Source organism: Lagopus leucura, unplaced genomic scaffold, assembly GCF_019238085.1.
Source record: "Lagopus leucura isolate 7727_CA_CO unplaced genomic scaffold, USGS_WTPT01 Super-Scaffold_1, whole genome shotgun sequence".
NCBI lineage: Eukaryota > Metazoa > Chordata > Aves > Galliformes > Phasianidae > Lagopus > Lagopus leucura.
Genome location: NW_024962250.1, coordinates 19,790,324 through 19,816,528, shown reverse-complemented (window position 1 = coordinate 19,816,528; position 26,205 = coordinate 19,790,324). Strand labels below are relative to the sequence as shown.

The window sequence follows — 26,205 nt, the reverse complement described above, 5'->3', positions numbered from 1 at the left end:
CTTACTGTATTCCCTCTGATGTGATTTTGTACCGATTCTGTAATGTCCCCTTAAAACACAGGTTAGAGTCTTTCCAGCATAAATGCTTTCAGCTAATTGAGCCCAAACATATCACATTCCATTTACTTTCTGCTTCTTATGCTCTGCTGGGTCTGTAAGGAATGTATTCTTAAGAGCCAATAATATGGGCTAGGAGGAGATTTGCAGGATACTGGAAGACCAAGAGGACATGGATAGCTTCAGAGTAGGTTGTTGATTGACCCTTCTCACTAGCTGTTGCTCCGCATGCAAAGGCACAGTGCTAGACGACCCTGCACATAGCAGGGGGGTTGAAACCTGATGATCATTGTAGTCCTTTTCAATCCAGCCCAATCTAGAATTCCCTGATTCTATGATTCTGTGATTCTGTGATCTTCTTCAACTTCTAGACTGTTGTTCTCAAACTGCTTTTGATCAATGATGAAAGCAAAGCAACAGGCCTTTAGACTTTGTCAGCCCACAGAGGCAGCCTGTGTAAAAAGGAGCAGAAGCCCCAGTTTGAATAGTATCCTGCTCACATGAAATTGTAGTTCCAATTCTGCAAGGTGGCTTAATAGGCTAGAGCACACATGGTTAAAAGAAAGTAGGTGCAGGTCTGCTCTGCAGAACAAAGGAGGCATTAGGTTTGTCTGTATATGTTTGTATATCCAATCCTTCTGACTAAGTACAAGACCATGCCTGGTTATGGTGCAGGACAAAGGAAGAAGATGGGGAGGGGAAAAAAAGGCAGCTAAGCATAACTGCAGCTGAAAGCCTTTTCCCTCAGATACTAAATTACATACAGGACAAGGAGCCAACAGGGCTTCACTTCCCCAGTACACTTTAGTATAGCTGACTTTGGAATTAAACTTTTCATCTTACAAGTGACAATGCACTCTGGCTCAGGTCCAGCAAATCAGTTCAGCGTGCGCTTCATTTTAAACACCTTTTATTCTCATTAACTAGTAAGAGGATTTGGATTTTTGATGAAACAATGACATAATCTTTATTGTGGCTGGAAAGGTAATTCCTTCTTTCAACATGTGAAAACTTTCAGGAAAAGAGATACACAAACATCACACAGTATAAGAGCTGGAATTAGCCCTGATTGGAGCTCAAATCACATCTTCAAGACATTGTGTTTATGATTTGTTTGTTGGTCAAACTGTTGCAAATTTCTGCTCTGTCTAGCTCTCTGGGAGTTATTGTTCACAGATTTCAAGTCTGGTTTTGTTCATAAGGATAAATAACTGAGAAAATTCACATGGTATCTCTGTGTTCCTAGTTGTTTGAGCCTATCCATCCATATGCAAAGTTCAGACCAGTTCAGCAGCACTTGTTTGTTAGAAGTGCCTCTGCAGCCTGCTCAAAGAGCCAACAGGCAAAAGGCAGAGGAAGAAAAATGTTTGTGCCCCTGTGCTGGCACCTGCAAATAGTACATTGTAACACACTACTGCAGCCCTTAACCTGGTTCTATTTCGCATCTTGGATTCCACTAGCAGCTTCTTTCTGTATGTTTAGTTATATATACACCTTCTGAAATGTTTCCTACTTCAGCTGATACAGCAACATCAGGGCTTAAGTCTGGCTTCACTTGTTTATTGAGCTTAAAGTGTGATTTTGTACTGTTAACCATTAGCTAGCAGATAACACCACTTCATCAACACTTCAACAGTGAATTCATAGTTAGGTAAAGCCACAGGAAGACTATAATCATTTAAATACTGCAGTCTTCTAATTTAGATGTGATAAATGAACAGTAGAAAACCTTTCATGAATCTTACCTTTTGTGTATTTTTGTCATTCCATTATTTAAGTTGTTCTTTCATGGCCAAATCCAACTCCAAACAGGCACACAAATGTTCACACATTTACAGATGAAAACAATGACTTACAAAAGAATGAACACAAATTAATCTTGCAAAAATATTACAAAAATATCAGAAGTGCACTGTAGATGAGCTTAATTTAATGTGCAACCTTTTCACATCAATATTATGGTCTAACATCAAGTAAAATACATATGGTCCAAGAATTGGTGAATTTTTCATGATTAGGAAATTGCTAGAATTAACTATTTTTTAAATAAGGCTTTGCCATATTCTGTTTCACGTTACACACTTTAAATACTCTGAGAAAACTTGAAAGTGCTGAATTTTGTGCATAGTAAATTATTATATTTTCTTCCAGGTGGTGCAGTGATGCTTTTGGTTTATGAATACGTTTATGCATGGCTTCAGGACACAGTTGATCCCAAGTAGTGCTTCTGAAAAATTTACTCCTTAAAACTATGTGCTTTCTAAAATACATTTTAATAAAGTGAAACTGATTCTCAGCTGTTAAGGTTTTGAATGTACTCAGATTACTGGTGGTACAAGAAAATATTCAAGTAGATACCTGTCTGAAAAAGTGTAAAGTAAATAATCAAATTGATATTTGTAATTTCTTTGTCCATGTCAAGAGAAAACATAAAGGAGACATGAGGTAGTTTTTCAAGGACAAACTGAAAATTCTGCACACTAAATTGTACTGTGCAGACAATACTTTTAAAAGTGCAGCTGAAATGATAAAATAATGACCTTCAGAGCATTTTAAAAAGAAAACTGGAATAATTGCTTAGGACCAGATACTGAGATCATGTAAAATGACAGCTTGGGATTAAGAACAAGAGCCAAACTCTAGAAATTCATGCGTCAAAATTGGGTCCTGTTTCTATTCCAGTTGTACCACATTTGGTACAATTTCAGCAGCAGTGGCAGAATTGTTTCTTAAGTTGTTGAGAGTTAGGACAGACATAGTACAGCAAGGCTAGCCACAGCCTTAGAAATAAACATAGTATTAAATATCCTACTTGTTCATAAGCCATATGTATCATATAAAGCTCACGCAGGTTACTGAAGATACTGAACAAAATTACTCTAACCAAGTTAGTTTCAGATACAAAGCAATTATGGAAATCATACAAGAATTGCACAAATAACAAGGAAATACTTTTGGATGTACAGGATCTTACTGCAATTTTTTCATCCACTTTCATATCCTAAAAATCCTCAGGGTATCTTGATTATCTTTTTGCCTTCTGTCACCACCACAAGGGAGAAGAACGGTGTTCAGTTAACCTCTCTTTTCTCTTTATTTGACAACAGCAATTTCTCATTCCTGTGTTACTTTGTAGCTAAAATCAATAAAATTAGCTCTGTTGCAGTTTATAATTTTAAGGCAAATGTTCCCTATCAGTACTTAGCCAAAGAGAAAATGCTACTATGATCATTTCAAAAGTGAAAAGCAAAATGCTTCATAATTAGTCTTTTATTAATTTGGGGCATTCAAAATATAAAAAATAGAAGACTTTAAACATACTGTATGTACATATAGCCTTAGGTTTTACATCATTTCCAATGTGATTTTTTTTCCATGTAATAGCTCACCCTGATCTTTGATGAAAAAAGAGAACCGTTTGAAAGAAAAAAAAAAAAAAAAACAAAAAATTAAACAAAAAAAAAAAAAAAAAAAACCATGGCATTCTTTTAGAAAACAAACCAATGGGTATACCCTTTTTTTTAGTGCCTTTTCTAGGCCAGTCCTTCCTGGTGTAATATGGTGTCAGTGTATGGGAACTACTGAGTCACAGCCTGAACCTCTGATTGATCACCTAAGGCGAGCAGTGAGTCAGCCAGAGGAGCACAGCTGAAGGCAATTCACCTGTGCTGCCGGAAGGGGTGGAGCCTGGCTCCTAGACCTACTTAAGAGCTGGCTGCCAGTGGGGAAGGATCTCATCTGGTGATCCCTCCTTCTGGTGTTTTGTGGTGAGCCCAGCTGAAGGGTAAGCCTTCCATTTATTCTCTGTTGTTATCATAGTTCACTTCACCTTACTCTCTTGTTTATTTTGTGATTGTAGCATCTTGATATCTATTGATTATGCATGTCAGATTCAATTTTACCACAGGACCATGCAAACACAGTGAGGCTGTCAATGGGAGTATTAGGCTTACTGATTTCTTTGAAAACGTTTAAACGTTTGATGCTCTAGAAATGAAGCCTAGCCTTTTCGTACCAAAAACTTAAGTTCTGCACTCACACAGTTTGCACATCTCCCAAATTAACCCCTTCATCTAAGTGGTTTCACTCCAGATTTGTACCCTTGTATCTAACAGCAGCATTGGATCCTTTTTATGGTTTGAAAAACAATTCCTTTTTTTTTTTTTCCCATCCATTTATCATAAAATGGCTTAAAGTTCTATGGTAATAAGCTAGCATGCTGTGGTTTTCAGTTTACCAGTGAGTATAAGCAGTAAGGAAAATCCTTAGGCAAAAAAGTATTCTGTATCATATGTTCATATATATTTAAAAAAAAAAAAAAAAAAATTGTTGTGAAATTTGACCAAAAAAATACCTACAAGCCAATCATCAAGGGCCAAGGTCAGGCCCCTTCATTTATGCTGACCAATGCTTCCCACACAGCCCTGCTGATTTTCCACATGGAGTCGGGTATTATTTACACCAGGCAAATGCATGAAGAGCTACGCTAAAGGAAGCATCGCTCGTGATGCTGTGTTCCCAAGCAAAGATTAGTTGATGTCATGTCTTGGCTTGGCTTTAAAAATTAGCCTAGTTAAGATGAAGATGATAATTCAAGCAATTCATGCAAGCTAAGGTTCTGTTTCTCTAAGTATCTTCTAAAACATGCCAGTAATTCATGGAAATCTCAGAAGACTTCTATTCCAGAAATTGCTTTGTTGCGCTCTGTTATAGACTTGTGAATCCTTGGAACTCAAGAAGCTGTGATTTGGAAGACCACTCTTCCTTTACCTTTTTACGTCTTCTTCCTTTGATGTGCGTTGTATTGTACGGGTAACAATCACTATACTTGCTCAATAATTTTATAAACCAGAAAAAAAAAGATTGAAAGCTGAAGTCCCGTTGTCAACTTAATCATTTATTGGCATGATCTTTTTCCTTCATTTTAATTCTCATTTTATTTTTAGTTAAGAGCTCATCTGGAAATAAACCTACTTCCTTTTTTGTGGTTTTTGTTTTGTTTGTTGTTTTTATTTTTTGCATAGAACTTCACCTTATTTTAGCTACAACTGTATAAAGACAGAACAAAGTTAGTCACCTCACTAACAGCATGGCGGTGTAGAAATGCACTTTGTGTGCACATTTCGTTGCATGTGGTGATTTCCAACTAATGGAGTACTTTTTAAAATGTTCTACTGAAAGGCAATGGCTTAAGCATCTCGTTAAAGCTAACCAGCTGTTGAATTCCTTGGCTGTACTGAGGCCTGAGAGTATGGGATCATATCTGAGATCAGATCTTTCTTTCCTAAGGGCCATGATACAATACCTGTGTTCTTTATAGAAATACTGTTCAGTTAAATATTTTTTAATGCAAAAAGCAAAGGTGGCTGCAGCCAGTTGTATACATCTGTATTTTAGTGGATTTACCATGTGCAGCATTTGTACTGGTTACTTCTATTGTTAGGAAACTTTGCCCATGGCCATTTCAGTGGTGAGACTCAGAAATCCACGAAGTGAGGACTGTATTCCAAGAGAGGACTGTATATTTCACCTTCCCTGAATTAATATTTAATGTGGTATGCAGACAGAGCAATATTTGAAGAATGATGTTTTCTCCTTGGTTTTAACCATCTCTGAAGTAATTTAATATATTGCACATTTATATTAAAAAAAAAAAAAATCACAATATATTAATATTATATGAAATCTTACACCAATCTTAGTTTTTCTTTTCAAATTCATATTCTGAACATACCTACAGCATGTGGAAAGCGTTCTGGAATAATATTCAGATCTTTATTATTGCCCAAAGAAAACAGGTAAATCTTCAAAGATCAGAACGTTAGCCCTCTTGGGATTAAAGTCAAGAAGTTTAAAGCAAAATAACTGGGACAGAGTACTTGCCACTGGTTACAGAAATCTAGAAAGGGAAGTCATTAATATTAAATATCTGTGTTTGTAGCACCACCACCAGTATATCTATAAGGGGAAAAAATGCTTCAGAACAACGATGTAAACCTTACCAAGATCCTTATTTTACATTCATTAAAGCAGAAATTAAAGATAACTTCCTCTTTAAAAAAAAAAAAAAAAAAATTACAGCATAATCTTGGGGCCAAAAATTCTGGACATGGGTGAGCTGACAATGACAGTACAATTCTGTTTCACAGTGGTTTTGCTAACTTACATGGCTTTATAAGCATCTTTGCACATTTCGCAATAACAGCATTTTTTCTCTCCAGTTTTCAGCTCTGTTCAGATATTTCCCACCCATTTCTGTTTGTGTTCTTAACACAGAATCGGTGTTTTGTGAACCTGGAAGGCCTAGAGCATCTGGGGAAAATTACTTGGCAGGATTTTGGCCTTTGAATCTTCTGCTAAAGAAATAACTGTATTTCGTGAGATGTTGAATTCTACACTGTAGACCGAAGGGAGAGAGAGAGAGAGGAAAAAAAAAGGAAGAAAAAAAAAAAAAAAAAAAAAAAGATGAAAGAAATATCCCTAACCCTGAAGCTATCACTGCACCATGCAAAGGCAACTGAAAATAGAAAGTCACCTTTTTAATTTCCAAGGAAAGAGAAAGGAAAAAAAAAAAAAACAAACCCGAAGAAAATGAAGAAAGTGCACGGAGAAATAAAGACAAATGCTGTTGAAAGCCTATATTTACAAATGGATAAAAATACAAACATATGACTGCCTGACAATGATGAAATGCCAGAAGAATCTGAAAGCCACACATTGTCTTGGTTCTGTATCTGACTATCAAAACTCAACAAAATGACAAAAAAAGTGATCTTAATAGCAGTGGATCACATAACCTTATTTGTTCTCTAGAGTCAGGTTATTGGCAAATACCTTTGATTTAACCACCTTTGCTGATTTGAGGCGTGGCAGAATTTCCTGTGATTATTTTTCTTTATTGATTTCTACACAAATCTTAACAACAATTGCACATTTAACAACTCTGTGGTGATTAAGAATAAATATGTGTGGTTTGACCAGAGGAGTGAGACAAGTTTCCACGGGCCCTTTGAGGGACACAAGATCTTTACTTAGAGAGTGCAAGGGCATCAGCACGCTCCCCTCTACTTCTGATGCGGCCTTCAGCTCTTTCAGTCCCAAAAAGTCCTGCAGGAGACAAGTCAGGAAAAGAAAGACCGGGTTCCGCCAACATGAGGTGAGCAGTCTGTGAGCCCGGTGCTGGGGACAATTGGCCTGGAGCAGCTCCTGCATCAGAGAGCGGAGGCCGTGACTGAGTGGCTGCCTTCTCTGGCTGTCTGCATGCCCTTGAAGGCCAGCGAGGCAGGGAGGTCACAGCCATGAGGGGAGAGCGGCGTGCCTGCAGCGTGCTGCCAACCATGGCCTGCCATGTAGCTGGAGGGAGCTGCGCTGTATGGCATGTAGGGCGACACTTGAGCCGACGTGGCGTAGGGAGACATGGCTGGTGCTGATACGAAGCTTCCAACTGCTGGGAGGCCGTTGTGTGCCTGAAAGGAAAGGGAGACATATTTCTATGGGAGACATTTTAGACATAAAGGAAAAATTCTTCGCATTGAGGTTGGTCAGGCACTGAAACAGATTGCCCAGAGAGGGTATGGATGCCCCATCCCTGGAGGTGTTCAGTGCCAGGTTGAATGGGACCTTGAGCTGCCAGATCTAAGCGTCCCTGCTCATGGCAGGGAATTGGAGCCAGATAATCTTTAATGTCCCTTCCGACTGAGTTTATGACTTTAGGACAAAGCCTATCTGCCATAAGGAAAGCTGCTGAGGCTTTGTGCAGGAGCCAGGACCAATGATGCCCATGTGACAACTGGACACAGATACCTGGGAGAGCCACTTGTCATCATTCTCCTGGATGTCCACAGTGCAAAGGTGCCTTTGTGTTTTGCTTTTAAGACCAGCTATCTGCATCAGACCCACACACCTCTCCTAGGAGCCTATCCATGGCCATAACTATCTGCGTAAGGACACATAAGGAACAAACATCAAGAGCACGACAAGGAACAGCATATGTTATTCTGTGATTCTGTTATGAATTGATATTTGGGCAGTCCTTTGTGGAGCTAGGAATTGAACTCAATGATCCTTGTGTGTCCCTTCCAACTCCTGATATTCTGATGATTCAATGAGTGTGACCTCTTTGTATTTTGCCTTGCAATGCCAGGGACTCCTGCAGCCCAATGGTTGCATCTAATGCTGATGTTCAAGACCTAATGCTACTGCTATCTGTGATGGATCCATCACAGCACCCCACCTGCTCCAGCCCCAGCAGGCTCAGCCCTGAGCTACAACAGTCAGGCATGGGCACAAATCCTGACATAACACTCCCCATAGTGAAAGGTAACAAGTAGCTGGGGAATTGAAATATCTGAAACTCTTTGGTAACTGTTTGCACAGAGCATGAGTCAGAACTGTAGTATTGTTACTGATGATGTCTTTTAAAATCTGTTTTCTAGGTGTCTCTAATATAACGTTGCAAATGTTCTTTGCTCACAGCTTCTCGTGGTTTCAATAGCACTTCTGTGCACAAAGCAATTACAGGGCTAGGTCTTTTCCTGCAAGCTATTTTCTTAGGTCCTACTGTGGGTAGGGAGAAGGGTTTCTATTTAAATAAGGGAGAGTCCTTCAGTCTGCTGGGATAGGATTTCACAATGAATGACTCCTTATTTAAATAAAAAAGTTCAGCGTTTTACTTCACACCCTGTAAATGCTTCTTCAGCAGAACAGGAACAAAACAGGATCATTTATCTTGCTTAGGTTTTGATCTGTGTAGTGTTTATGTTTTAGTATCTGTGGTGGTTTTTTGGTTTTTTTTTTGTTTTGTTTTGTTTTTTTTTTTTGTTTTTTGTTTTTTTTACCAAAAAGGTTTTCTGAGTATGAAAGAATGGATATTGATTCAGTAGATCATGTAATGTCTGCCAATTTTTCAAAGATTTAATCACCTTGTAAAACTGGAACTACTCTGGACAGTGCAGAGCTGAAAAGCAAAACAGACTTTTGTTGCTGCTGAAATTTCAGGCACTGTTAACATTTCACTTGATCAATCTCTGTCCAAATTGCACCTGTTCAAATTTCCAGTATTTATCCCCATAAATGGCACTGTCCTAGTTTCAGGTTTATGTTTCCTACCATTGTACTCAGTTCCACCAATTGGACGGTCTTCTCATTGCTGCTTGGGAAAACAAGCAGCAATCCTGCTGTAGTCAATATAAATGTGTGCAACAATCTAAAACAGCAGGAGACAGTGAGGGGATTCCAGCCATAAGTCTCAAATAGGGGTATTAATTAGTACAAAACATACAGCTGCAGCAGCAACATAATTGTCATTCCAAATCCATAAACACTTTGTTGAGGCTGCACGCACCTTATTCTTTTGAAAATCCAAATATGCGACCTGACCTTCAACTCCAATTACATGTCTCCTACTGTGTCTCAGAATTACACTTTAGCCTCGGTTCTAAATATCGGCATTTTCAGCAATACTAATTAATACAGACCCTCAGATAATTGCTCTGTAAATTACTATGCTTCTTAAATCACATGGAAAATTATTTCACTGAATTTATTGAAGGTAAAAACCATGACAGGTCCCAAAAAAGCTGCTGCTCCCCAAGCTCCATGCCTCTTCCACCATGTAGAAGTATGAAACAAGAAAAGAGAATATCTCTGATTTTCCCAACAGTAACAAAAAGCTTTTCGTGAGGCCAGTAGAGGCAGATTGTAACACAGGCATCAAGGCCCACAGCCTAATAGAATCCTGCAGGAAGAATGACTGCTGGGGGCTGGAAGGAAACCTGAAGCCAGTCCCTGGGGAATTCCATTACTGTTGTGGCAATATGGGGCAGGCAAACTTCCAGCCCGGAGGCTCAGAGAGGTTCTTTGGATGGTCATGTGCTCCCCCAGGGCTTGCCCACTCTCAAGCAGGTTGGTGCCCAGCAGCAGGCAAAAGGCTGGAAGTCCTGTTTTAAGTAAGGTGCTTCGAGCATGAATGGTGATGCCCTATGAATACTTGGTTGTGCCTTTATAAGACTTCTCCTAAGCTACAGAGGAGGCACATGTCCTTCCATCCTCCTGCCTTGCCACTGCTCCCGACTAAAACGTGGCTCTGGGAAAAGCCAGCCTTCTCCTTTGCTGTAGAGAAGATAAAATGTTTTCCATATGCTGTATAGACTGCTGTGTTGTAGGATGCTCTCTAACCACTGGTGCTTCCTTCTAAAACTCTTTAAAAAGACAGATGCTCTAACATCTCACCTGAGTAGAATAAGTACTCATTCTTAGGCTATGAATGCATCCTTCAAAGCTGTGTGCAGTGGTGCATTATGCCAAGCTGAAATATCACTTGATGCGATTGCTTTGCCACACATCTGTCCCCATCCCACTATCACAGGCCAAGAGTCTGTTGGTGGGAAAGGTAACTTCCAGCCCTCAAGAAATTACTTCCTGCTATGTACAAACCTAAACTCTGCATCCAGGGGAAAAAAAAAAAAAAAAAGTTTCTAGAAATGATGGCTATGTCTATATATGTAAATAAAATAGACCGGGACCAATTCTTCAACACTGAGGATGATCAGCATTGTACATACACAGCCCCACAGCTCAGCTTCCTCTGACCAGAAACAGGGTGGCCTCATCCACAGCCTTTGGGAGGGCGCTCTGGCCAATGCCCTGCCTGATCCTGTGCTGGGGATTATGCTTTTCTTAACCTACTGCCATGAACTGATGTTTTCATGCTGTCTAATGTTTTAAATGTGAGAAAGATCTTGCCCTAAACATTTGGTGCAGAACATGGAGACACATATATAGGGAATTCTGGGGACCTGTCAGATACTTGAAAGCTCTTGTCTTTTCCTCACTGAATAAATTAATCCCTTGTATTTTAGTGCCAGTGCTACCAAGATTCGAAGACTGAGTGATGTGAATGTCAATAGGTGTCTGAGAAAAGCAGGCAGCACTGGGGTGAGCCAGAGCAGTTTCCACACAGAGCAGGGTTCTGCTTCAGTGGGAGATCATGCCTTGCTGCAAAGCAGCTCCCATAGTCCCAATTCAAAGCTGAGGGGATAAAAGAAACCTCACCTTACAGACTTAAAACTGTGCCACTCAGAAAGAAATCACTGATTTTCATCTCTGACTTTCAACACTGAGGGACTTGATGCAATGATTTTAACTACAAGGACTTTTCTGCTAAACAGCTGTAGATAGAGCAAGTTATCAGAAGGGTTGAATCTTGTCTGTCAATCCAGCACTTTTTACAAACATGACATTCACTTAAAATAAGTGGAGAGGATTAATTTCCATGAGCCTTTACATAGTGGATGAATAATTCATCCTGCAGTATTTCAGTCAGGGGAAGTGAGCACCAAAATCCAAACATTCATAATTATGAGTGTGAGAACCCCATGGTTATTATGGATTTTTAAAGCTGTTGGAACTTGTTTTAAATGAAGAGCCTCTTGAACCTTGTTTTTAAGTTTTATAAACATTTTTTTCCTTAATTCAAACCATTGATTTTCAAGGGAAACAATTTAAAAACAAATAGACTAACATGTAGTTCTTACTGAGGGAGAACGTCTCCTGTGCCAATGATCAGAGCTCCTGCTTGACTGGCTGGCTTCTACAGAGAGCAGAGGGAAACAATTTCTCTGCATTGCTGCCTCTACTGATGTTTGGAAGCAACTGATGGAATAACTGCTTCCAAATTTCAGGGCTGTGTTGTCAACCTAGAACATGTGATTTGTGAATTCAGTGAAACGTGTTCTCACAAAGGTACCTGCAAACAACAGCTGAGTAAGGTTCAGTCTCATGCTGTCCTACTGAGTTACCATGATACATGCCAGCACAAGTAAAAGGATTATCCAGGAGGAATCAAAGCCACAGAGACTTAAAGTGTCACTTTATGTGATATAAAATGATGATGCTGTGTGCATTTTCACCAGGGAAGGAGTTGACTCATTAGTTTTTATAGAAGGACTTGTAGTTTTAGACACTCTAAGTACGGTGCATTGCTTTCGGTCTGTTTGGGATTTGGTACATAAAGTGAGGGATAGTCTTTGGAACAAATAACTTCCATCAGCTGTTTATATTCCTACAAGTGAAAACCTAAGATCACCATCCACAACTCAGTTTCTGCTGTGCAGCTTATGCTGGTGTAACACGCCATACAGGTCAGCCTTGGCCTCTTCTTTCCTGCATTTCAGGTCACAAAATTTCTGCACAGGCTTCCCAATTAATCCATGTCAGACAAGCAATGTGACTTTTTTTTCTGCCTTGGCCATGTTAATACCAGAAGAACACTAGCTAGACTCCACTTTCAGGCATAAATTCAACTTACATCCAGTAACTGAGCTATACTGTTTTATTTCACCCCTTTTTCTGCTCTTCTTTCTGAGTGTTTTGCTTGCTATGTATGTTTTCTTGAGTATCAAAATCAGATCCTCTCCATGTGATCCCTTCATGTGTAGCTTCTAAGTGTTTCCAAAAATGACGCAGTGTTATCTGCAGTTTCTCAGAAATAGCATTCAAAACTGCAAATCTGCATTTAGGTTAATTATTATTGATTGCAATCATGCAAAGAATCTGATTCCAAGTTTACATGGTACCAGTGAGAGATGGATGAATGGCCACATCAGTTTCACAGTCTGACTCTGAAGTAGACAGTTGATTCTGTCCACAAGGATGTAGATGATTCTTCTTATGTTGAAGTAATTGTTTCCAATGGTTTGAGTCTGTCCATTGTAATGTAACTGCTACAGTATTTTCTTGTAGGGGTAATGTATTATGTAGATGAAGCATTTTTTTTGTGGAAGCATTCTAAATGCTTAGGAAGCATTTCTTGAGAAATTACACTGGCTTCAAGACCAAACTAGCTGATCTGACAGCTCTGATGAGCTTGGACATGACTCAGCCCAAGCTCCATTGTCAGAGCAGCAGAAGCTCTGCCCGTGCCATTGCTTCAGGAATGCATTTCTGGTTGCTGCTTTGTGTTTCTAACAGTTCCTTGGGTGGAAGGAAGCCTCCCTGCCATTGGATCAGTGAACTCAGCAACTGCTTTTATCCTCCAGCCCAGGGCCTTTCCCCAAAAGCAAATGAAACAGTTCCATGGAGGTGTGAGCACAGTGCTGTGAACAGCAGCTCCCAGCAAACAGAGTGGCCTTGGCTACAGAGCATCACAGACACTCTCACAGCTAATTTCTCAAAACAAAAAGCTTTAACAATTCCTGGAATTCCTGAATGTCCTGAAAACACAGGCACAAGTAGCTACTGGAGGAGCCATTTTTTTCCACAGCAAGCGAAAAGCATAGCAGGAAGCCAAGCTGAGTATCTCATCCTTCAATCAGAAGAGCAGATGATTTTAAAAACCCAGAAGATAGCTGATGTCCTTTGTGACGTGCACATCATCAGTCAAAAAAGTGATAGTAGGGAGACTAGGAGCAATCAGTGCAAACTGAAAGCATAGAGGAAGCAAATATGCTAAGTCTCCCTTTTTAATTAGAGGTTAAATGTGATTTAAACATCAGAGCAACACATGGGATCCCGAGGGAAGAGTAAACAAATTTTCAAAGTAAAACATCATCAGCAGGCATGCAATGGAAATCTCATTTTAGAAAACAGCATACCTAAAAATGTAAGAATACACCTATGTTACTTTTAAGCTTTTAAAATAAAATATTTTGGTGCATACTGTTGTTAATGAAATTAGAGCTAAATTTTGAAACTGCTATTCAGTATGTCAGCATCAATGAGAAAAATGACATGGTCCTAAAAGAACTCATTCAAAATCAGCATCCCCCTAAAATTAACGTCCTACAAAGGTAAGTCAGAGTTACCAAAAAAAAAAAAATAAACACTACAGAAGTGAGCAGTGATTTCATTTATGCAATTTATTATCTTTGTATTAAGAAACTTTTGAAGAAAAATGTAATAAAATTGCTAAGATGGCAAGATGTATTGATAACCCAGTCAGAGCTGATCCTGCAAATTACTTTTGCTGTCTTTTCCTTATATTGAAAATTTTTGTGCGAAAGTATGTTCATAGCTCATGTTAGACCATGTCCATATTCTTATATGATGACCTTCTTTTACTGAATATGTTTCCACTTTCATTTTCTGTTAATGGAAGCAGAAGAATAGAATTGACAGATTCTGAAAAGTGAAAACATCTTCATTAAATGATTTTGAAGTCTGAAAAGCCTTGAAGTGGGAACATTTTGTAGGTAAGATACTACTTTGAAACATGTGCCTTAATTTTCGATAAGAACTGGAGAGGTAATACACAGAAATTGAGGAGCTTCTAAAATAGCACATGGGCAAGATGTTTGCAGTCAGTCTGTCTTGCAGCTGAGCTGGGTTGATTCCCAGAACGTTAGGCTTTGAAAACTAGGAAGAAAACTTTCAAGGCTGGGAATTAGAGGATCTCTTTCTTTCTATGTTGTATAAAGCAATGCTGATATTCTATTAAAAAACACAGTTAAAATAGAAAATATGCAGCCTCAAGTGCTTTGCAACATTGCAAACATACTCAGTTATCCGATTCTATACCATCTCTCTTACACTTAAGCTTATATCTTTGCATCTGTTTTCCCCGTTATTAAATTCAATAGTCCTTGCATTACTCTATACCACATGAGCAAATCATGCTACTTCTAAAATAAAGTTCATCTGCTTAATAATGAGCAGATCCTATTCCCTGTGCTTAATATGTTTTTTTATTAACTTAAAGTTCCTTCCTTTACTTGTGGGCATCCCCAACTGCACTGAATAACATGAAAATCAGATAGGATCAATTGAGTGTTTTAACTGAAGCTACGACATGCATCAAGATCACTCTTAATTACATTTTCCTATCAAATTTTGAATCTTAGCCTCTTCAGGGAAATAAAAACACTTTTTTGGAAATAGTATTAACTGGAATTTACACACCATCACCAATGCTTTCCTAAAGGAGTCATGGTCATTTTACATCGTTTCCAAAACCAACTACAACAGAAACAAAAGAAAAAAAATAAAAAACCTTTTTCACAGAGACTTAAACAGGGAAAAACGATCTGAGAAATACACTACAAAAATAGCAGAGGGAAGGAGAGATGGGTGAAAAAAGGCTGAGACAAGGTGGACCGAGGGAAAACGGAGTACTCTCCAAGGGAAAAGGGTGAGCAAGCATCTTAGATGCTTGCTCAGAACAGAATATTATTTTAGGTGATTTTCACTGTGAAATTATTTCTATCACATAGGAGGCATCAGGCACATACTAATAAGTCAGCCTAAAACATTTCCCAAATTTGAGTATTGTGAAAGTGCTATAGGTTCACTGAATGGTTGTTTTCCATTCACACTCCACTTTAGGAAGAACGTGTAAATGGAACTCACCACCTTTCCAATGAAAGTGTTGCCTCTTAGGTTATTTTCTATTATTTAATAAACTTCACAATTGTATTTACTCTGAGTACAAAGTTTGATTTCAATTGTAAAGATGAAACTTGAACTTCCTTTAGAGAGATACACTGTCCTTAGTAGACAAAAGGGAAGCTCAGGAAAAGTCATGCCTTGAGAACGAAGTCCCGGGAGTAGAACTAGCAACACGATCACATTGTTTTGAAACAGATTCTCACAGTAATTCACCCTAGTATTTTGGCAAAATCTGGAGATTTGCAGGGCAATTATGGGCATTAGACAAGTAAACACAATGAATGGAATAGGCATTTGTTCTTCCTACAGTGATGTTTTAAACTATGATGTATTAGCAAAAATCTGTATGAAAAAATGCCTTCTTTGTACAGCATATGTAACAATACAAAATTGCAATTTAAATATAGCTTTATTTAAATGAAACTGAAGTTGATGGGAAGAGATGTTACGAGCACAGAGACATCAAAGGGATTTTTGCTGGTTAAAAGTTGGTAAATATGGGGTCAAACTGGTCATACCCTCACTTTGTCCTCTTTGGGGAAAACCAAAACTGCAGTCCCCTTTGTCTAACCAAATCCTGATGCTGTGAAGGCAATTACTGAGAAGCTGGCAAGTTAGGATGGATGAAATCAGAACCCACTGAATGGACATCATTATGATTAGGCATATACACAATCCCTAAAAGCTGACAAACTGCCACAACAGATGAACAAACTGTACAGCCTTTATCTACCTTTCACTCTCCTGCAAGCACCTGAAGACTGAAGATCAAGTCCTGTTTGATCTCCTTGCCCCAACACTGTTCCCTGGCTGTAACAGGCATCTCCCACCACTCTCGCTTTCCAGGCCATGGGCCTCTAAGTCACAGCGGAGTTCCTGGCTGCTTGGGGCCTTTGGAGCAAAGGATGCTCAGTGTGCAGTCCAAGTATCATTGTACCATTCACTCACCTCTCTGACTTTCTTTATTAGTTTCATCCAGGTGGAGTGCCCTGTAGCCATGTGGGTTGGTGGGCAGGGCACTGGGTTTTGGCCGTGGAAGCAGGTGGCCAGTAAGAGGCAGGTCTCACAAATGGGGTTCGAATGGGGTGCCATCCAGATCACCTGGGAAGGAATCGGGTGCATGTAGTGGGATCAGCTCATGCCCCTCACCCACAACATGCATTGACATGGATGCCTAGACCTTGAGCAAGCCATCTTAGTGATTGTATTACAATAACAGGCACTGGTCTGGAGACAAGACAGAACTGGAGAGTCTCCAAGCCAAGGTCTGAGCCCTTGCAGACAGGAAATCTGCTTACAATTCTGTTAGGTACTATGGTAAGGAAGCCAAAATGCCCCTCTCTTTAGCAGCATCCCGTCCTCCGGGCATGGGTTGGGAGCTGGTAGTTTGAACCTTTATCATAATTAATTTTGCATGGTCCCGGAATAGGAGTTCAGTTCACTGAATCCTGGTTTAGAATATAAGATGCCAAATAAGCAATCTGCTAATGAAATTTTGCAATTAAAAATCTGTTTAGGAAGGTCATGTCATTTAAAGTTAAGTTTGCATCTCACTCCCAAAGAAGTAACTATATGTTGCAGGTTCTAAGCAGTGCAGATAAAAACAACTACAGATGCTTTTGCCACCACATTCACTGTTCATCCACAGTCAATATTCAGGAACTTAAATATTTACATTGCTTACATTTTCTGTGTAAATAATTGCCAAGAATTGCACCTACAATTATTTGCAATCACTTGCCCCTAAAATGGGGCCTTCATTTTTACACTGCAAGCAATGTGGAGATCAGGATTACCTCATCAGAATGCAGCCAAAGAACAGAACAAGGAGTGTCATCCCAGTGAGCTGAGAAGTCAAAATGGGAACAGCTGAGGAAGTTTTGTTGAGACAAAGGTGAAAGGTTTGCTACTTTGGGGTCCACCTAATATATCAGAGAAAGACTGCCCAACTCACATTCACAAGCCCCTCATAACTAGGAGTGTTCTCAGCATCTCTGCTAGGTTTTGGAGTCAGACCTCCAAACAGGTCACATTTTTCTCCAGTAAACTCACAACAACCACTTGCCCTCAGATCCCAGTTACAAACATTTTCCGTTTAGTGAGCATCAGCTCCCTTTGACAGCATGCTTGTCTGCTTCCTGCAATACACACATATTTCAGAAAATAATTCTGAAAAAGATATGTTTCCAAAGCTATTTGCATCTCAACAGATCAGACAGGCATGCATCAGACCTCTTGTATTTTCATACACATGCAAATATCAGCTGCAGTTTTTTCACTTTACACATCCCTTACATTAGTCCAGAAAGGCACAAGCGTGAGATGGATGAAAACTGAATTAGGAATATGAGGAATATTTATTAAATGACTTCACTTCAAATACAAGGTACAATTAGATTTGTATCCCAATGATTTCAGACAGTATTTTTTCCTTATTACAGCCATTACTACAAGCTGTTTAATGCATAAAAGTTCTCAGGATATTCATCCTTTGTGTTAGTAATATGATTATACATAGAAGCCTTACCCCCAACACACAATGAAAGTGCCTCTCAGTGTGAATACTGGTATGTAACTGAGATCCTTACAAAACTTTTACAACCTGAAACTGTCAAGCTCTCAGAAAACACTATTTTCCTTTTCAGTTTCACAATTCAGGTTCACAATTGCACTTTTTGCAAAGCTGTATGATAAGAGAAATATGCAAAAATACTGCAGTGGGAAAATATAATGTGGCTCCTTACACAAGGACAGTAACTTGGGGTATCAGGTAATTAGAAGTGAATACAAACTTCACAAGGCATTGCTGTGACTCCCTATGCAGTTTTGATGCAGAATGATAGTTCTCCAGGCAGTTCTCCAACTCCCCAGCCCAAACACCAAAGAATATCTCAAAGACCCCAGCGACACCAGGAAATTAAAAACACAGTGAAAAGTGTTCTACATTCAGCCATTCAGTTTCATGTTAAACAAGTGGGACTACATATTGCCAAGGCCAAAATTTGAAGTTTTCCTCCCTTTTTTGTCCAATCCTCTCTGAAACAGAATTCACACTCACATGTATGTAAGGGGTAAAAAGCAACCAACCACCCACACTACTCTTGGATCAGCCCTGGCTGAGTTGAATGGGAGCCCCCCCCCCCAAGAACACAAGGCTGCAGTGCCCTGTGATAAAACAAATGGGTATCCATTGGAAGGAGGGAGCAGATCAATATAGTTTGAAAGTATGAGTCTGTTCTTCAGGCTCAATTCTTCTAGTCTTGTTCATGCAGAGAGAACACCCAAGGGCTTTCTTGAGAGGTAAAATATTATCTTCCATGACTGAGATGGGAGGAAGACATCCTTCACCCACCCAGTAGCTATGGAGTTCTTTGCAAGTTGCAGGCACTTGTATCTGCATCATGAATGCTGTCAATGCTTAAAATATAGTGCTGATATTAGGTAGGAACAGCAGAATCCAATATAGGTCCCACAAGTTTATTCATTAATGTGCTTCAGAGCACATTCCCTCTGCTCCTTTCTCTGCTCCTTTTATGTAACTGGAAGACCTCAGTGAAACAAATGCACTGGGTTCTGTGTTGCTCTGCTCCTGTTGTATGCTTCAGTGTCTTGTTTGTACGGGCATAACACTGGAGCAAGCACTATAGAGCAGTCACCTCTCTTCTGCAGGGGACATCCTCTTTCTGCCTTCACAAGATCCAGCATTTGCAATGAGCTTTGCACAGAGAAGATGAAAATTCCGTTTACCCTGAGGTCCAAACGGAGAGCCTATTGCAGCGTAATTCTTCTGGCATGAAAATTGCCTCTACACTTGCTCCCTTTCTCACCACTACAGCTACCTGATTGCTGGATCTGCATAAATGAGCCAATGCTGTCCTCTGCTCACTTGTTTCCATCTAAAGCAATACATGTGGTTAAAAAAAAAAAAAAAAAAAGAGGAAAAAAAACCCAACAACCACCATGTAAAGATCCAAGAATGTATTTTGCTGAGACCGAATTGCCATGGAACAGCAGCCCAGACTTACTGAGCTTCAGCAAACAGGCAGCTAAGGCAGTTCTACATGCAGCAAGATTTTGGCTCAGTTTGCACATTTGGCCAAATATATATATATATATATATATATATATAAAGGAAATCACAAAAAATAAAGTATTAAAACCCCACTTTTATTTCCTTATTTGACATTGATTTTCTTTAAACATATCCTGAATTACCAAGGTACTGAACTTGTGACATGCAAACCAACTAATGCGCAGAGGAATGAAATTGCTGGTAAGCAAGCTGAACGCCACATGAACAGACTGGTCTGTAGTGCAAAAAAGCCCATTGATACATATTATTAAGGGGAAAAAGTGGGGGAAATCTCATCTGTACCTTCTTTCAGTGAGCAAAGATCAGAAAATGACCTTTTGGATAAATACTTTTCAGATTTTCCATCCTTTTAAACTCTGGACAATATATTTTTATCAATGAATTCCACTTTATTAATTGCAATTTTCTCCATTTTTAGATAGTGAATATCTTTAGATTACATTTATCAGATTATCTTTCAGATTGAACAAAACTTCAAAATAGAACTGGTATTGACAATAGAGCAGTAATATATTATGAAGACGAAAGTATAAATGCTGAAAGAGTGAAAAAAGGAAATAAAAATATTTTCCAACACCAGCACTGAAAATCATGCAATGTACATAGCATTGTTCCTCAGTGTCCCATTGGGGTAAATAAGATTTCATAGGTGTATTCTCCTTGAGCCTGATCCTGTGGCTATTTCAGCAGAATCAATGAATGGCCCACACTGGCACCTATGACAACGCAGCCCTGGCACAGCTGGCCTCAGCAGAAGATATTTCCATAATTTTCAGTAAGATTGCTAATCAGTTATTTGTTTCCTAATAAAATTGTGGAAGGGTAAATATTAACTCTAAGTCCGATTTTATCTACACAATCATGGCTATAACACTCTGCAGATTTTTCACAATATGCAATGAACAAAATAATAACACGATAATAGAAAAAATACAATGCAAAACAAATAGAAGAGCAGTACGGGCATCACATTTTTGCAAGGCAGAATATGTAATACAGTGGTCGTTCACTATGGTGTGTCACATTCTACCTTGGTCACTACAGGTAGCCGCACAGTTTGTACTCAGCAGCTCAGAAGGGTTTGATTCAGCTCCTCTCAGCACCAAACCAATCACAGAGTCCAAAAGCAGACTCAAAACTCAGAACACATGTCCCAGACCTCTGCCCTTGATGGGCAGCACACTGAGAGCACACAAAAAAAGCACACTTCTTTAAAATATTCTTTGAATTCATTACAAATATGACAAAGGAATCACAGGAAGGCAACGGGTCTCAGAAGCCCATCTTATGTTTTGAAATGTTTTCCATTGGATGGAAGAAGTACAGTCAGGTTTTCTTTGGTTGTGTTTTTCTGAAACCTGCACTGCCCAGCTAGCAACAGTTGACTCTTTAAAAGCTTTTCCCCTGGCATAGGATTTGATTAGCAGGCACAAAGATTTACACAGAGATTTGTTAAGTTGCAGTTATACTGCGTTGTAATAAAATTATTGACAGTTCGCAGTCTGCTTAAGCAGTTAAAAAAGCTTCACGTAGGAAGGAGATACACCTCATTTTCGAATTCTTCCCCTACCTCCCAAGCGCCGCGCACAGCCCGCAGCGCGGCCACCAGGGCGGCAGTGGGACGCGCCGAAAACAGCAGGGGCACAGAGCAAAGGAAAGCACCGAGCCGACAGCGGGAGCTCAGCCCCGGGAAGGGGCCACAGCCCCAGGGCTAAGCTCGGAGGCCCCACGCACCCCCCCTCCCGGCCGGCCCTCTCCCTTTACCTGGCTGTACTTGGCCTCCTGTTCCAGGGAGCTCTTCTCCAGCCCGTTCACGGCGTGCTGGGCTGCAGGGGGGAAGCTGCTCCGGCCCAGGCTGCTCCACTCCTCCACCTTGGGGCTGGGGTACGAAGAGGTGTCACTCACTGTGGGAAACACGGGGGCAAAGGATTAGAGTTAGACCTAAGGGGCAGCCGTCCCTCACCCTCTGCACAACGCTGAGCCCCCGCATCCTCCCTGGAGGGAGAGGCGGCTGTGCCTCCCATCCTTATGAGCAGCCGGTTAGAAGAGCATCGTGCCACCAAGGCCCGGAGCTGACTCGGCCCGGTGCTTAGCCTCTCTGGAGTCTGCCAGAGAGACTGACAGGAATCGCCACCTATGCGTGGCTGTGGACAAACAGCAGCCCGCAGTAGAAGGAAAGCTGGAGCAGCCGCGTAACGCACGGGGTTCTAAATACGTTTAGGACCAAAACTAAAAAAAGTAAACAAACCACCAAAAAAAAAAAAAAAAAAAAAAAAAAAAAAAAAAAAGAAAGAAACCGCAAACACAAAAAAAAAAACAAAGGGGGGGGGGGGAGGAGAGAGATTGAGAGAACGAGGGAAAGATCTTAAAAGGAAGAAAATAAAAGAAAAACAAACGGAAAGGGTGGAAAGAGGGGGAAAGTGCCCTATCCTTTACGTGCAGCAGCCGTGGCACGGAGACCTGGGCTGTGCGTGCGCTCTGCAGGCGGCTGTCCCCGGGCGCCACGGTTCGCCCACGGCCACCCCCGGCGGAGCAGCATGCGGAGCCGCACCCGCCCTGCGAGCGGCTCTGAGCAGCCAACCTAGGGCTGGCTTGAGAAATTGAGCCCTCTCGATAAGTGCCCTTTTCTGCTGATCTCACACTTTCCCATGAATAGGGGCTTCCTTTCCGTGTCAGCGAGGTCAGTTTATCCTATAAATCAAGGGCGAACAGCCCCCATCGGCGGCAGCGGCCGCACGGCGCTGGGAAGGAGGGGGGGAGAGGGGGGAAGGTTACACCGCGGAAAGATGCGTGCGGCTCCGCAGTGAGAAACGGGAAGAGGCAAGAGGCGGCCGTGAGGGCAGAGGCCTGTACCTGCGTGGGCAGGAATATGAGGGCTCGCTACACAATTCTGACTCGAGTGTGATAGTACACAGTATGCATTTTTGTAATGCTTACTGCCAGCATCACCTCCCCCTGGCCCAGAGCAGGCGCTGCCAGGAGGATGTTGTTACGGCCGACTCAGACACATCTGTTTGTGACAGCGCTGAGAACAGAAGCAGTTCGTAAAGCAAAGGGCGAATAAGTGCAAAAACACTATTCGTGCGTACTTCTAAATAGAAGAGTTGTGTGCATATGCATTGCTTGGGAAAAAAACAAACAAACAAACAAAAAAACTGTTTTCTCAAAGTCGGTATAAGATAATTACTCTGCAGTGCATGAAGGATCACTTCGCATTAGAAGTGCTTCTGGAAGCGGACTGCCACCGTTAAAAAACGCAATGAGAGCAAAAATCCCCCTCCCTCCCCCGTCCGCTCACTGGGAGGGCAGAGTGGGACGCGGGGAGCGCTGGAGGCGGTGGTTCTTCCCGACTGTTGCTGGAACTACAGCCGCCGCCTGGCACCAACCGACATGGAAAAAATGTCCCTTTCTCGGCGGCAAAGCGCACTGAATAGCCGGGGAACGCGGTGCGGTTCCCAGACGGAAAAACAGAAAGAAGGTGGAAGGGATACAGGGAGCAAACCTTGGGGGTTTCGTTTTCCCGGACCACTGCTTCGAAGGAAAATACAGCATCAGAATTAAGGCAATTAGGTGACATTTGAACTTCCTGATTGAGAGCATTTGGCCTGATTACGAAAAGCAGAGAGAACGGACTGCTCGGTAACGCCGAGGTGGCGCCTACGGCCCGACGGAGGCAGCGAACGCCCCAGCCGCACCGGCAACGGCACCGAGCGCAGCCCGGGCCGCTCCCTGCTGTCGCATTTGATACAGCTCGGCCCCGATGCCACCAGGGACGGTCGATGTTTGCCATCACGCCCGCAGCACCTGGACCTTGGCTGTATCCGAATCACAGGGCACATCCCGCCGAAGCTCAGTGCTCGGCTCGAGTTGGGGCGCCGCGGAGCTCGCGACCCTCGGGCCCCCTCCTCACCTTGGTCCGTGATGGAGCGGATGCCCAGGATGTCCGTCACCGAGTGGGATGAGGGCCAGGTGCGGGGCATGGCCATGGTGCCAGGAATGGCAGGCACTCCTGGCGGCGTGGGCACCTTTGCTCCCGCGGCAGCGATGGGGCTGGGGTAGGAGTAGATGTGGTTGTAGGGCAAGGTGGGCTGCGGGGGTGGCTGGTGCTGCTTGTAGGACTCGTAGTGGCCCTGCTGGGACAGGTTCCCAATCTTGTTGCGGAGGATGCGGCTGATGGAGCTGACCGACGGTACATTGTACTTGTCGCACACGCCGTCGGCCAGCAGGCGATCCCGGATCTCCCAGGCGAAGATGCCCGGATCCCTTTGTTTGTAGGTCCGGATATGTTTAACTACTGTGGGGGTGGTGACTCGCGGCTTGCTGCCTCCGATAGCCCCCGGTAGGATGGAGCCGGTCTCGTTGTAGCGAGCCAGGATTTTGCTGACACAGCCGTGGGAAACGCGGAGCTGGCGGCTGATGTCGCACGGCCTGATCCCCAGCTGCGCCAGTTCCACAATCCGTAGCCGGATGGCGTTGGGCAGAGGCCTCCCGTTGACGAAAACCCCCCCGAGCTGGTTCACCTCCCCGAAGGCGGGTTCTGCAAGCAAGCACACACACGGCCGTCGGACACTGCGCGGCACTCGGGAGGGCATCCGCGAACCGATGCCACTGCACGAGGTCCGCCCTGACACGGTGTTCCTAAATAGTGGAATATCACCGAAATTAAAAAGAAGGGAGGGAAGGAAAAAAAAAAAAAAAAAAAAAAAAAAAAAAAAAAAAAAAAAAAAAAAAGAAAAAGCGAGAAAAGAAGAAGAAGAAACAAGAAGAAGAAGAAGAAAAGCACCAGAAAAAAACCGTGGCAACAAATGTAGGATTTCTCCGGACCGTGCACTGAGCATATTCCAAGAAAGCACATTCCAGAGATGAAAAAAATGAGATCGCCCTGACAGAAAGTTCAGCTCTGTTGCCACAGGAAGAGGAACACGAAGAAAAGAAAAAGAAAAGAAAGAGAAAAGAAAAACGTTTTCAGAGACGTGGGGGAGGGGGAGGAAGGAAAAGTAGTTGAGGAAATTCTTTCAAATCAGGGAGAGGCAGTGGCAGAGCTGCTCCTGCAGCACCGCCCGCGCCCCGCGTTGTACGGAGCAGTTCTGGGGCCGCTCGCGCCTACCAGCACGATTACAACCGGCTGTAAAACAAACGTGCTAAAACGTTAACTGCTCCGATCGGTGTCAGGAATAATATACAACTTGCCACAGGCTGCGGGCATCCACTCTGCTGCTATCCTGCCTCACAGTCGCATAATAACATTAATAATAAACCGAGCAGTCATTAGCTTTTCCTCCTCCCCGCTCTACCCCTCGGCGCGCTGTCCCGACGTGTAGAAACACGAGTAAAGTCAATAAGGAGCCGCGGTGGCACATGACGGCACGGGCACGGGGCTCCCTCTCTGTTGACAGCCCCCCGCAGATCCCAGCACTCACCCATTCCTCCGAGTGGGACACCTCCGGGGCCGTTCTAAATCCCCACCGCAGCCCTCAACTCCCGACCTCCTGCTACCCCAACCGCACTCGCCCGTCGGGCTCCCTGCTTGCCGCCGAGGAGATAGCAGGGGGGCGAGGAAAAAAGGACTACGAGGAAATCTACTTCCCGGCGAGAGAGCCTTGAGTTCTGCATTTCAACCTCAGGGCAACGTGGGCAGGGCCGGGCTGGGCTGGGAGCCGCAGCCCCCCCGCTCCCGAGCCCGCCCCCGGGGGCGGCCCGGCGGCCCTGCAGCCCCGCCAGTGGCCGCAGGAGATGACGGACAGCGCGGGACCGGCGGCCCTTCCGCTGCCTTTCGCGGACGTGCTCAGCACCTGGTCCCTACCACAACAGCAACTCCCGCGTAATACCTGCCAGGCGGTAAGCCGCACGCAAAGAGAAATTAGCGCAATTAGAGAGCGGAGCCGGCGCTGTGCTGGGCACCGCTGTGAGGGGCGTCGGGGCCAGGCCCGGCGCACCGCGGACCCCCCCGCTCCAGAGAGCGGCCGGGTGGAAACCGGACGGTGCCTGGGAACGCACACGGCTCTCTTGTCTTTGCCCTGCTGATTTGGCAGAGTAGGGCTTTGTTTTCAGCCCTCTTTACAGTAAAGCACTTTTTGACTACTGAACATTTCAAGGGTGGTGCAGGAGAGGGTGGCAAAAGGCGGCGGTTACGTTATTTTTTGTGGAAGCCACGAAGGTATCGGGAATTCAGCTGCAGCCTGGGGACGAGACGAGCCGGGGTATCTGCCCGCGTTTTGATTTAATCGACGAGCCAAAAGATACATTGCGCTGAACTGCTCGTCCTGCAGCCCATTCCGACTTTATCAAAGACAATGCTTCGTATTAACAGTTAAAAGAAAAACAGGCTGGTAGGAATTAAAGCGTGCGTGGGTCACGGCGTGTTTGGTTTGGCAGTGGGTGCTCTGGTCCCCCCCTATGTGCTTCTCTCACGCATCCAACGTCTGTCGCAAATGACGGGCTTCTTAGCCTCGACCAAGAAAATACCGTAATTTTTAAAACTTTTTTCTCTGAGTGATTTTGTTTGATTGTTTTCATAGACTCCCAAAGACCCAGATCCTATAAAGGGAGTAAAACCTGAATGGGAATAATACGGTGACGGCAGTGCACGGAATATCGGCGGGTGAAATATGGATCTGACGTCTCTGGTGCGTATGAACGCTCTTTGTTATGTGAAATACTTGTAAGAGACTTTA

The 26,205-nt window shown here is 42.7% G+C and overlaps 2 protein-coding genes across 4 annotated transcripts in view; one reads left to right on the top strand and one right to left on the bottom strand.

Annotated features, from left to right (window-relative positions):
* SLC25A21 (solute carrier family 25 member 21) overlaps positions 1–2,361 on the top strand; it is a 221,572-nt gene extending 219,211 nt beyond the window's left edge. For all 3 annotated transcript variants that reach the window (XM_042895149.1, XM_042895125.1, XM_042895157.1), the window contains one exon: positions 2,209–2,361. In XM_042895149.1, coding sequence (XP_042751083.1) covers positions 2,209–2,279 — 71 coding nt within the window. In that variant the 3' untranslated portion in view covers positions 2,280–2,361. The remainder of the gene's footprint in view (positions 1–2,208) is intronic.
* A 4,907-nt stretch (positions 2,362–7,268) lies between these two features.
* Positions 7,269–24,972, bottom strand: PAX9 (paired box 9). The gene is made up of 5 exons (XM_042871288.1): positions 24,952–24,972; positions 23,442–24,068; positions 21,296–21,435; positions 16,387–16,539; positions 7,269–7,523 (listed from the first exon to the last, which is right to left on the bottom strand). The coding sequence occupies exons 1-5, from the start codon at positions 24,953–24,955 to the stop codon at positions 7,269–7,271; spliced, it is 1,179 nt and encodes a 392-aa protein (XP_042727222.1). The 5' UTR covers positions 24,956–24,972.
* Between the last annotated feature and the right edge of the window lie 1,233 nt (positions 24,973–26,205).